The sequence below is a fragment of the Lathamus discolor genome, chromosome 2 (assembly GCF_037157495.1).
Source record: "Lathamus discolor isolate bLatDis1 chromosome 2, bLatDis1.hap1, whole genome shotgun sequence".
Taxonomy (NCBI): Eukaryota; Metazoa; Chordata; class Aves; order Psittaciformes; family Psittacidae; genus Lathamus; species Lathamus discolor.
The window spans coordinates 91,618,406-91,631,973 of NC_088885.1; the positions used below are offsets into that span (position 1 = coordinate 91,618,406).

Here is a 13,568-nt window from a genome sequence, read left to right on the forward strand (position 1 = left end):
AGCTCAGTGAAAAGCCTCTCCAAAGTCACCTGGTTAAGGCTCGGCTGACCCTCACCGGCTTTCAGGAGCGCAGCCGCCGGAAGGGCTCCCACCTGGCGACCTAAGGGAGGCCACCAAGCAAACCCCGGCTCAGCTCCCTCAGGCGGAGCGGCCCTAACACCCGCGCCGCGAGGCGCGCGGAGGCTGCTCAGAGAGACTCTACCGGCCGCATTCACTTTAAGGCCCACCTCCCCCGGCCTCGCTCCGCCTCGTTCTGGGCCTCTGCCGGAAGTGGGGGAATGAGGAGAAGAGGGGCGGAGCGGGGTGGGGCGGTACTCCGGCGGCTCGGCTGTCGCCATTTTGTTAGCGGTGGGCTGCCGGGGAGCGCGGAAGTAGCGGCCGGCGAGACGGGGCGGGAAGGGACGGGGCTCCTCCGGCTCCTCCCCTGCTGGGGTGTAGAGGCGGAGACTGAGTGCGGCCGACCCGGGCCGGTAGGGGCGGCGGCAGAAGTGAGGCTGAGTAGAGCGGAGCCGATTGCGGCCCGGCTATGTCGGCGTTCTCAGAAGCGGCGCTGGAGCGGAAGCTGTCGGAGCTGAGCAACTCGCAGCAGAGCGTGCAGACCCTGAGCCTGTGGCTCATCCACCACCGCAAGCACTCGGCGCTCATCGTCAGCGTGTGGGAGCGGGAGCTGCGCAAAGGTGAGCCTGCCACTGCCGCTGCCACCCTGCTGGGCCTCCCTCCGCCCTTGGTTGCCGGGTGCGGCCTTCCTCGGGGCAGCAGGTTTGGGGGCGGGGGGAGGCTACCCTCGAGCGTGCGGCTGCTGAGGCAGGGCTTCCCGGCCTGCCGAGCCGGGGAGGAGGGAGGGCCGGCACGCCCCGGTAGCTGGGGAGAACGGAGCCGCTGGGGCCGATGTTGAGCCCCGCATCTCAGTTTCTTCATGACTGGGGGATGGGAGGTGCTTCTCCTCCCTCTGATTTTTCTCCACTCCCCTGGCTTGTGTTTTCTCCCTCCCATTCCGCCTTCAGTGAGATGCCTCTGAGGAGGCCGCTTCTGGTGTTTTACTCCTTTTTTTTTTTTTTTTTTTTAACGGAAAGTGGGAAAAGGGAAGGAAAGAGGCAAGCACAGGTCTTAAGGCTTTTTGTTTTAGTAGTTACGGCTTTTCAAGATCACCATTCTTAGGCCTTGTATTTCGTCATCTGGAATGATGGTTAGCTGTAATACCGCTTGAGTTTCCTGACACGGTGGGATTTGTCCACTCGTGCCAGCGACTGTTCTTGTAGAGCAGCTGAGGATGGGAATATTCTGGGGAAAGACCAATTTAATATGTCCAAAGTGGTTTTTACTTCCTGTTTTTGCCAGATGGTTAATACAAACGTTAGCATAACAGAAATATGTGGGGGTTTTTTAGCTGTATTGAGTATCTGATGTTGAGTGTGCACATCTAGATTATTATTTGGGTTTCATTTTAATAGGAAAGAACTTGCAGCTATAGGTTCAGGGACTGAAAGGCAGAAATGGCATGTGAAAGTTTATTTGACCTGACTGGAAAATAATACAGTCTTAAGTTGTCTCATCTAAAAAAAAAAGAAGTCTCTTGCTAGAATTCTGCTTTGCTCTAGGAAGTGTTACAGTTTTACAGTAGTTTTCTTTGGAGCTTCATTAATATGTGGCTCTTTAACGGGGAAAGTAGAAGGTTTTCAAGTGGAGAGGAAAAATAGGACTAAGCTGTTACAGGACTTAAGAAAGAGGAACCACGCAGTTTCTCAGAACTAAGAGGAATAGCTGACTTGCAGAAATTACATGTAATGGAATACAAAGAGTGCCTGGCTGGATCACAATGATCTTTTGGTTAGGGGGCGTAACTTCACAGCAGATGAACTACCCTTAAATATCTTGCATATGAAGTAATAATAAACTGTACAATATAATGTGGAGATATGTTCCTATGAACTCTGTAGATTTTCACATGGCTCATTTTCACTATGTTTGTTGCAAGCATCTGAAACATTTTATGTTTCTGGGCCTTCTAAACAGCCAGCTTGAATGTTTGGTGTTTTGGATGATATCAGAAAGGTATCTTAAACTAATTGGAACAAAGCCAGAATTTTAGTTGCTCATCTTAATTAAAATGCACAATACCAGTTTATAATAATCTGTAATAAGATCAGTCCTTAACTTCAGTATTAGCATAATTTGCTTGTTGTGCTTTTTGACTAACTGGAAAAATGAAATGTTTGAAACTTAAACAGGGGTTTAATCAGGTTAGATATGAGGAAGAAGCTCTTTACTGTGAGGGTGGTGAAGCACTGGAACAGGTTGCCCAAATAAGTGGTGAATGCTCCATCCCTGGCAGTGTTTTAGGCCAAGTTGGACAGGGCCCTGGGTGACATGGTCTAGTGGAAGGTGTCCGTGCCTATGGCAATTGGGTTGGAACTAGATGGTCTTCCAACCCTAACCATTCTATGATTCTATGAAATATGGCTTACATGTTCTAAGGTGGCTTTGAGTGGTAAGGATAACAATCTTCTTAAGAACTCATGGAAATGCTTTGCTTTCTGCCAGCTTTCAATGTCTGGCTTCCACTTTTAAGCCTGTTTTGAGCTTTGGATGAGTATAGCTGCTATAATTGTTTTCCTCTTCAATTTATTGAAGTTGTTATCCAGCCTTTGCTTCTTCAGAGTAAGAATTTTCTGGTGACCTCTTTGGAAGCCAGCCTTCAAGGGTGTGTAGAAGCCATTGATACTCTGTGTCAGGTAGGAGCAACTTTGATGATTTCAGGGTCCTGCACCTTTCCTTCTGTGCTTTTAAGCCTTGTGCTTTTTCCCCATGTTCCTCTTCCACTTCATTTTGAAGCTGGCATAGTTAATATACACAGGATGTATTTTAATTTTCCATCTCTGATAAATAGTACCTGAACTTTATAAATGTTAGCTTACATTGGCCCAGTACTAACTTCTTGCTAATTGCAGCATATAATTGTAAGGTGGTCCCTATTCCCCAAAGGGAGTTGATTTGGTGTTCTAAGCAGTCAGCATGTGGAAAATGAGAAGGAAAACCAGTATGCTGTGGTGAAGTGAATTGCATAAAACATCACAAAGTAGAATGCTGACAATAAGGTCATAGAGTAAGTTTGAAGTTTCTGACTTGCCTATCAGCTGAATCATAGAAACATGATTTCCTTCCTACCTGAGAGAAAAATGATCTCTGTTTGGGGAATATGGACACAAAAATTATTGGTGCTGTCTGCTGCTATTGCTAGTCAGTAGTGTCCTAAAACTGAAAATGAACTTTGCCTTTCTAAATTTTATTTCCTTTCATTGTATTCATTTTTCATTGTCACCCGTGTCTCCAGACCTTCCTTCCAGCCTACTCCCTTTTGGGCTCATGGAATATTGTATAACCAAGTTGAACACAGTACAGTGTGATACTACATTTTCTCTGGCTAAATAAAAAGATCACTTGCATCAGATCAGCTTGCATGAACCTTTTCGAAGACATCTTTAGTTATTCATGAGAACAAGTACTAGGATCGTAGCTCTTTTGTTCCTACATATTTGGTTCTGATTCTTTAATTTTTAAAATAGTCATTGTCTTTGTATTATGTTAGAGGTGATAAGGCAGCTTTTCAAATGTGAGTATAACTTGGGCAACATAAAATTTGAGTCCCATCCTGTTTACTTGGATTAATTGATTGTGTTCAGGACCTATATTAGGGCACTTCTACAGATAATATGTCATAAACCTTCATCTACAGTTGAACTTTCACTGACTTTCTTGGTGAACTCTTGCACTTAGATGTAAACTTGGAGAATGGTCAGAACTTGCACATCTTTGTCATAACTTGGAGTGGTTATACTGGATTTGTCTCACTGAATTCCAGTGTTGCTAAGGTTGCATCAATAGAGTTGATGTAACTCTGATTACTGAAGGAGTATACATATATGCTTTTCCCTTAATACTACCATAACTTTTATATGTAGTTCCTAAAGTACTGGCATGTAGAATTCATAGGGTCACTCTTAGAAAGAATAAGAAATTGGAGGAAAGATAGTATAATGTATTCTAGAATTGACTGTATCGTGAAAGTACTGATAACTCTGAATTGTCTAGATGCACAAATATATAAGGAAAGGATGTCATCTTACACAGCCAATAGTTTGATGAAATTAGATCAGGAATTGCATATTATATGCTTCAAGAGACTGAGTATAGGGACATTCTGTTTGATGACTGACCTCGAATGTGCTAATGAAAAATGCCATGGGTGAAAGGTACCATAAGGGTGGGGCTGTGGCAGAGCTGGTGGTATTAAGTATTCCTAATTATGCATCTGTGCAAAACCACTCAGGTGTCACTCAAGATACTCCACATTTTAGTGTATACAGTGGTGGATTTTTTTTTCTCCACTATCTTTTATTATGATTGATAGAGAATAGATTGTCATTCATTGATCTTTTGTTCACTGAGTAAAATGATGAGAAAAGATTAATAGAATGCATTTAACTTAAATTACAACTGTAATGAAATAACAAAGATTTCTCCTGTTTTGACAGATAAACAGAGGTCTACAATGACAACAGAACAGCTCCTTTTCCAGTCTGCTGTTGGTTAGCTATGTGTTAAAATATTTCTGATGCTTTTTTTGCCAACAGTATCTTGTGCTGTGCTGCTGCTGAAAACCCAATAATTAGTTTGAAATAGACGAGTTCCCTGATGGAAAGCTGTTTTTGGCAGAGAGTGTGAGGATAGTATCTCCCCTGTAGTCTGCAGCCTGTATTAGCACTGGCTTATGCTAATCATGAGTTTGTGTTCTTTTAAATTTCATAGTTGGCTTACGGAATAAATAATTTGGTGGGGAAGGTATTCTTCATTTGTAGTAAATGGCTTATTAAAATGAGAATATCATGCAGTTTGGATATTTATTCTATAAAAGTATGGGGTTTTTTTCTTATGATATGTCACCTTCATGATTGCTTCAAAGTAACTTTTGTGAATTAAGTTCTGTGATAATGTTGCTCCATAACCTAACTATTTAACAGAGACTTTTGAATTAAAGTTAGGGAGAACTTGGCAAAAGCTTGAAAAGAGTGCACTGAGGAAAAAGATCCTGTTCCAGCTAGATTTCAGATGTATGAAATGTAGCACTTGAAGTTAAATAATACTTGCTAGTTGTAAGCTTACTCAGTATTTAAGTACTTAAGTAGTACTAATTAATTAACTGTAATGTGAATACATCAGTCATTCCCAAAATGCAACTAGTGGACCTGTTAAAACTTTAATTTTGTGTGTCTATAAAAGGGCTGACTTACAGGGTTAATTGTTTGGGGGTTTTTTATTTGTTTGTTGTTGGGTTTTTGTTTGTTTGTTGCTTTTTTTTAACTAAGTGGTGGTGTGACACATGCAATTTTGTTTTGTAAGCCTGCAGCCACTGAGAAAACCCTTAGGAGCCAGCCCCCTTGAAGAGGCTTTTCTGAGGTGGAGGCTGTTAAGACATATTGTTTTCTGTAAAACAGATGTTTTATTGCATACATCTCTTAACCGCTGGTTTCAGGATACCCTGCAGCTGTAGGGGTTTGTTGTTTGTGTGCTTTGAAATTTAAAATTTCAATTCCATAATTCAAAGCATCAACCTTTAAGGATGAATAGTAGTTGCTTATTCAGTAGGCTTCATGTGGTATTTGCTGTTCTGGGTTAAAGCGTGTTCTTTTTAAAAAGTAAAAAAAGTAAAATTGCTAAGTGTTTGAGTTTGGTAGTATGGGACTTTTTAATTTTAACTCCAGTAATTTTTCTGTACTACTTTTCCTGTCAACTAATTTCCTGTTAGCTTTTCCAGGTCCAGCCCTGTCACTTGTTAGGTATTTACAACCTAGTGATATTTTAATAGTTGTTGTGTTGTATCTTTAAACCTAATTTCAGATTCAAGTATCTGTTTCCTCAGAGCCTGACATGGCATCTCATAGATAAGTCACTCTTGGAAACTGATGCTGAACCTGCTCCTCTGTAATCACTTGACCTCTTTGTTTTGGCTGTCATCTGTCACTCCACCTGTGTCACACTGTGTCTTCACTGCAAAGCTTATCCAGGTTAGCAGAGCCATTGTACATTGTCTTTAAGACAGCTAAAGTTCTGTAACAGTTGTGTACATCTGGGCTGCCAAGGAGGGACGTATTTTTAGCACTTGGCCCTGCCAATTTAACTGTTGTTCCAGTTTATTATGGTTGAACTTTTTTTTTGTTTTCCAGGTGTTGAAGTTGTTCAATGGTATAAGAAGTGACTATTTTTAATTACTTATGGCTGTTTGTCTACCACTGCTGCTGCTGGGACGTAGCATTGTTGTTTATGTCCTCAGTCATTATAGCTGTTGGCATTGATGCAATATTTTTTTCTGAAGCTAGTGGCTGTTGTGGCAGTTGCTCAATGCTGCTGAAAATTGGAAGATAGAGGCTCTTAGTAGGCAAGTTGAGAAGACCTAGCAACATTAAAACCAGATTTGCAAGTTATACTGCATCTGAATTACTCTAATACTCAGTTAACTGGTTTGGAGCAGAGCCACAACCAAAAGTAGTGGAAATAAATTGCTCTGCAGATGTGAAGTGGATTTCAGGAAAAAAGTTCCTGATTTAAAACAATTATTTTCTCTACTATGTAGTGCAGTTTTTCTGTACTACATAGTAGAGAAGGAATCTTTCTTTATTGGTGGTTGTAGATTATTCTACGTATTGGTGGTATAGTGTCATTGGCCAGTGTGATACACCTGGGAGAATAAATAGATAGGTTTTCTTTTAAAAAGAAACATTAAAATAAACAAAACTATGGCTTACTGATTTCACTGGTTAGTAGGTGTTCTTGGGGAGGCCAGTAATATACTGAAGATGGAGGTGCTTGTGCTTCCTGCTTACCCACATGAATCTTCTCATCTATACAGAAAGGTTTGGAGATCAACCAACAGCAGGCAAAACTTCAGGGTTAAGTCAAGTTAGAGAAATGTATTTTTTGCATAATGATTTATCTGTTGCTCCTGACTATAGGTAATTTTATGAGCGATGTCAGAATCTCTCACATAAAATAGTCACATTTGGATTGTGTAATCCAGCCTGACTAGTTGACTCTAATACTAGTCTTGAAAGAATGCAGTGTGTATAAATCTATATTAATTTATTGCTGTACCACTTGTGTCCTCGAATCTTACCTGAACCTGCCTATGTTTCACTACTCTGCTTTTAAATACTTTGGTGTGGTATATTTTTTCTATCCTAAAACTGTTATTGCTGTGGATTTATATTCATCTGGCATTGTACCAGCCAGGCAAGGCAATGAAAGGAGTTGGTTTGTTTCAGTTGTTCAGGTAATTCAGGATATACCAACTACTGTGGGAAGCTTCTGCAGAGTAATTTTGGAAGGGTTTCCTTGGTTTGTGACCAACTTTCTCAAATGCCCATGGTAATTTGATGCTGATGGCCTTTTTCCCAGCAGTGGCTGTATGCTGTGTTACTTTTGTCTACTAGCCTCCAAACTCACTTGGACCCTCAAATATTGAACGCACATTCTGTAGGCAGTCTCATTCTTGTCTTTGAAAAGGAAACACAGCAGTTCTTAAACCTTGGTAAAAATCACCGGAGAATCAGGTGACAGTGCAGTGTTGAACACTTGGTTTAACTTTTGCATAACAGAAGGTTAATGTGTTTTAAGATGAAGTGCTTGTTGTACAACATGCCTTTTATGGATTATATTATGTTTGAATTGTCCTTTCTGGTGGTAGCCTCTCAAGTGACTTTACAGCTGTGTTACTACCTTCAACCATGTTACCAAAGATGCTGCACTCGATCAGCATGCATTAAAACTCAGATTTAGCTCTCAGTGTGAAAGGTCAGTGATCTTACACTCAAGTTTCAGTGCTGCTTGACTTAAGATGAGTTGGGTTGTGTAATAAAAAGCTTGAAAGCTTGTCAGGTGTTTACAGTTGCTGAGACTCATATTCTGCTGTATATATATAAACTAATGTAATTGAAAAGCAATTGAGTCAGATCTTTATTTGAATCCTTGTTAAAGAACTTCAGTAAAAAAAAGCTGTTTAGTGCTGATAACTGTTGTGGGATTTTAATCTACTGATGTTCACTTTCTCAAAACCTTTTGTTAAATGATAATTTCATTCATAGCAGAGCTAGCCTGTAGAAAGTGAAAGCCTGATGTAAGATTTTCAGATGCATCAATAGGCTATACACTTGTAGGTGTAGGATGCAGGTGAAATCCCTTATGCTTGTGTGTCTAAGACAGCAAATGCATCTCAGCTCTAGGGAAGAGGTATAGAAGAGCATGACACTGATGGGCATGTTTCTAGCAATCTTCATGGGAGCTCAATTTCCAATGCCAGGAGGTAGACCTGGAGAAGATTAATAGAATTATGATGGCTTTGATTACCAGAGTTAACCTGAGTGAAGATAACTTGCTTACTGCCTTCCGAGGTAAAATTCTAGAATTTCTTCACTAAAGTGGTGGCTCATCAGCATTATAGTTCACTGAGTTTTGTGGTTTCAAGCATACAATGTCAGGGCATTCATACTGGACTGGTGGAGAACTACGAATGCCTAGATTGGACTAACAGGTATGTATTTCTAAGTATAGCTTGCTGGAAACTAAGACTTGATAATGAGAATGCTAAGTCTGTCCACTGTAGATGCCTGATTACACTAGTTGCAGGTTAAATTTCATAGATGCTTGCAGAGTATTCATTGGTGTATTTAAATATGTCAGATACATTTTTGAGACAGACTTAGTTTCAGTTGCAAGGTGCCAGTCCTGGTTAGTCTCACTGTGGATACTTAATATGGTCTTTATGCCAACGAGCACCATTTACCTGTTAAAATATTTCAGAATCCAGTGCTTCAGGGAGATGCTTTGGTGGGTAAATGGTAAATAAAACTGAAACAAGCAGAAGAGTTATGGGAACACTGCACAAGAGTGTCTGAAAAGATGACTCAGTCCAACATGGATGCTTTCTTTGCAGTTTTGTACAGTCTGCAAAGGTACTGTTAGTGTACCAGAGATAGTGTGGGCTAGCTACTTCTAACACTATACTTTGGCAGTATGTGCCTTTGAGATCATTCTTTAACCTAAGATCTTCCATTTTTTCTTTCAGTTTCTTCTGACAGTAAGAGAGCTTTTGCTAATAGCCTTGCCATGTGTTGAAGACAGTTTTTTAAAAATAGTCTGTAGCTGTTCTTTGATCCATTTTGGTGTTCTGAGGTATATCAAAGCACAGGGTTGAAAAGCTGTTATAACTGCTACCGAAGAGAGACACTCTTAAAGAGATGATTTTCTTTTTTTTTTTTTTTTTCCCCAGGATCAGATCTGTCTGGTCTGGAATTTAATTTTGTATTTCAGACTTCCATAGTTAATTTACAGTCATAGTAGTGATAGAACACTTCATATTTTTTCAGCTAATGGTTGTCAACCTGAATTGTTAAGTGTTACATTGCACCTTAGACTCGTGTAAGGCAGAGTGGTAGTAGGCCAGTACGTAACTCCTGAAGATTTGTGAACTGAGCAGGAACACTTCTTGAGAGCAGATGACATGTTTAATTTTGGAATTCTGCAGAGCATTCTTAACAGCAAGAGGAATTAAGTTTTACTTCTCTGCTAACATAAGAGTAGAATTTTAGTTAAATTTCTAACCAAAGCCACAGATAGAGTAATAGTGTTTTGAGTGACTTCTGGGTTTTAGCATGCTTTTTCCAAACATGGTATATTGATCTGTTTAATGTAGTGAATAGACAGTCAAGGCTTTGTGAAAATCAACATCACCTGACTTCATGACACTGCATATATCTCCTGTCTTTACCATCAAGATGGTTACTTGTTGGAAACAAGGAAGTTGGCTTGTCACAAATGAGTTGCATCTTTGAGGATTAAAACATGATTCTTTCTCTGTGAAATGGATGGGCAAGGACCTATCCTGCATGCAGTTCAGAGGATATAGTGTAGGGAACGGTCTGCTTCATTCAATTTTGAGTCCTAATTCTGGGCTTACTTAAGAAATGGGGGTAGGGGTTAAGGTCAGCTTTAACAACTGTTAAACATTTTGGTACATTCATGAGACAAGATCTGTTTTCTAAGACTCTCTGACTAATTCAAAGCTTTCTGTGTTAGAGCTTTGATTTACCTGAAAGAGTAGGTAGGAGATGAGTTGGTTTGTGTCAGTTTTTAACATAGAAATTAAGTAGCATAAGTTTATAAAGGCTTCATTTTATTTTAGCCAGATATTGACTCAAATAGATTAATTTCCAAGGTGTTTGCATGTAGTGACTTCATTATTTGGAGCGGATCTGCCTTGTGTGCAGCACTTCAAAATTAATTTTTTTTTGTCACTTTTTAGTTTGCCTTGATTCTGAGAGGTGCATTTTCACTTGTAATAGTTGTTACCTCCTCACCCTCCCCTTAATCCAGAATTGTCTTAACTTGTTGGATATGTCTGTCCAAGAGGATGGAAAAATTCAGTACTCAAAGGACAAGGCCTTCAGGGAAATCTTTCTATAGTGCAGAATTTATTCTCAAAAGCATTTCCTTAGAATGGAAGCATACCAACGTTGATTTTTTTTTCTATTTTATTTTTTTTTTCTTCTGTATGAGGGTGGTGGTTCTGAATGTTTAAGAGGTTGCAGTGGAAATTAACGAAATCACATCATGTTGGGAACTGAGCACCTGTTTAAAGAACATGTAAAGGCTTTACCACAGTGCTGCTTTCCTCAGGAGGACAGAAAAACTTAAATCTGTCTTTTAAGTGAAATCTCTTTTTTTTTTTTTTAAGTCAGCATACGTACTGAAACTGTGTGGTTGGTAATGGAGCCTCAAATTTTTCTGGTGTTAACGCAAGATTAGAAGTGTAGCAATAAGAGTTGCAGCTCTGAGAAACCTGTAGACTAATGAAGATTAGAGGAAGTGGGGTGGAAAATGAAAATACATGAGTAGGAACGTTTAAAGTATGCAATAGATTTTTTCAAAAGCAACTTGTAAATTTGAAGCTTGTAATTTATTTAATGTTAATGGGAATGGGCTAGAATGCTTGAGATGCTTGGAAAAGAAATATACCCCAGAAGCCTGAAAGTTATTTTTTGAAGTGTTTTCTTCATATTACAGCTGCACACATGAGTGTGTTAATGATTAGAAGATAAGGGAGGGAAGTATCTGAATGGTGTGGAGAGATTGAGTAGGGACTGACTGTTCAGTTTACTCAAATATGAGAATGAGGGGTGGTTTTATGTAGGACTGAAATTAAAGCTGGAAGGAAGAGGTTCTTCATATAAGTGATTGTGGGTCTGAAGCTCCTTGTCAAAAGACTTCATTGATATAAGAAATGCAGGCTTAAAGGGAAGCTAATGTACTTGAAAGAAATCCATGAAGGCTACCAAAGATACAAATCACATAGGGCTCAGGGAAACATGTGAAAATAGTTGGGGACTGAAGAATGCTTCAGAGTGTCATGTTGTTTTCTGTTTATTTTTGGAGATGGTGCTAGAAGTAACTGATGTCATATTATGAAGGAAGAAGAATCTGAGCCAGAGTTACAGCAGAAGGGAGGGAAAAGCCAATGGATGACCAAAGTCTTCTCGCGTTTTTAAATACAGACCTAGAGTGAAATGTTGTAAGCAGTAATGAGAATAGGATTGATTTGGGTTTTTGTATTTAGCATAAATATGGATAAAGAGGTATTAATTTGAGTAAGTTTTCTAATTATTCTTGTTTATTACTCTCTTTATTAGCAAAACCAAGTAGGAAGCTGACGTTCCTGTACTTGGCCAATGATGTCATACAGAACAGCAAAAGGAAAGGACCAGAATTTACAAAAGATTTTGCTCCGGTAATAGTGGAGGCTTTTAAGCATGTTTCAAGGTACAGTATACTGTTATGTGCAATGTCCTTCATCATACTGTATTTGAGGGGTAATAGAGAAGGCCTCAGCACATCTCTCCTGGCCCAGCTAGTCTTTGTGTGCTATTTCTGTACTTGGAAGTCTTGTTAATTTAATTTATTCGATGTTCTTTTGATCTCAGTCTTAATGATACTGAATGAAGTTGCGTAGTAAATTCATCTGCACTCAGTCCCTTTTGCCTTAGAAAGCTGTTAGCTAGGTCTTAATTTAAGACTTGTTTTCAGTCTGTATTTTATGTGCTACAACATTTTGGTTTGTTTCATTACTGGTGTTGTATGATTTGTTTTTCCCCAGCAGCCATTCATCTTGTCGCATGATGATTCTAGACTCTAGATACAGAATTATTTTTACATGGTACACAGCTGTTGCTGCAGCACAAACCTATTTGCAGTGTTTGTGTAATGAGGCTACACACCTACAGATCCATGGGTCAAGCAAGCAAACAAAGAGAATTGGGTGCTGGGCCATTTTTTGTGCTTGCTAAGCCCTGTTGAACTGGTCTTTGCTTTATTTTCTTTAAAATGTGATTTTGCTATTTTCTGAGATTGACTTCTCATACTTGGATATTGCTAAGGCATGTCACAGTCCTTATGTGACATAATCCTACAGCAGTGCTGTACTTTCACCTAGTGCTGATTTTTTGCTTCTCTTGTAACAGTGAGTCTGACGAGAGTTGTAAGAAGCACCTTGGCCGAGTGCTCTCTATCTGGGAAGAAAGGTCTGTTTATGAAAATGATGTTTTAGAACAACTTAGGCAAGCTTTGTGTAAGTATTTTATGTGTGTATGAAAATTCAGTCTTGTCTTCAGAATATTATTTTCCTGACTGCTGTGCTTGTTTTCATTTAGATGGAGACAGAAAGGTGAGGAAGCGCACGTATGAACAGATAAAAATTGATGAAAATAACTGTTCACCTCGAAGTTCTCCCTCTGACCCTCCTCAGGTAAAAACATGTTTGTAAAATTCTGTCTGCATATGTTTTGATACAGAATTTTTCAGTTACTCTTGGTTTTTAATGGTCTCTGCTTTTTTTTTTTTTTTTAATGAGGTAATTGTTTCTAAGCAAGGGTAACTAGACCTGAAACTCCTTCACAGTACTTTGGGTTACAGGTGGAGCATGCTCTAACCCTAAGTCAGTTTGACACTAAACCAGAGTGTATTAACTAGATACCCAGCCTTGTCCACAGCAGGATTTCAGCATTAGTTTCTACAATGTTTCAAGTTCTCATTTGGTTTCCAGAGTGGTAACAAGTAACACATGTATTAGAATAAGAGTATTGTTGATTTAGCAGTAAAATATTTCTCAACGTTGCAATCAAGATGGTTGGGGAAAGTTCTTGTCTACCTTGCATTGTTATGGCTTTTATAGTTCTTGTGGGGTTTGGGTGTTTTGTTGGGTTTTTTGGTTGTTTTTTTTTTTTTCGTTTGTTTGGTTGTTTGTTTTTTTTTTTTTTTTAATGGTACTGCCCCATCTCAAAAGGCTTTTTATTATGGAAAGAATGGCTTCCCTCAAATAATCACTATTTAGTATGTTTCTCTGTAACAGACATCTGGGCTTCTATGAACATCAGCCCTACTTCCAAAAGAAGTGCACTGATCTAGTCTGATGCAAAACTACAAGAAAAATAATGTAGAAAATGTATAGTAAAATGAAAGGTACTGTA

At 39.4% G+C, this 13,568-nt stretch overlaps 1 protein-coding gene across 1 annotated transcript in view; it reads left to right on the plus strand.

Annotated features, from left to right (window-relative positions):
* Nucleotides 1-333: 333 nt before the first annotated feature.
* Nucleotides 334-13,568, plus strand: part of RPRD1A (regulation of nuclear pre-mRNA domain containing 1A) — a 41,778-nt gene continuing 28,543 nt past the window's right edge. Inside the window, exons 1-4 of the mRNA XM_065667738.1 lie at nt 334-677; nt 11,736-11,865; nt 12,564-12,670; nt 12,753-12,847. Coding sequence (XP_065523810.1) covers nt 527-677; nt 11,736-11,865; nt 12,564-12,670; nt 12,753-12,847 — 483 coding nt within the window. The 5' untranslated portion in view covers nt 334-526. The remainder of the gene's footprint in view (nt 678-11,735; nt 11,866-12,563; nt 12,671-12,752; nt 12,848-13,568) is intronic.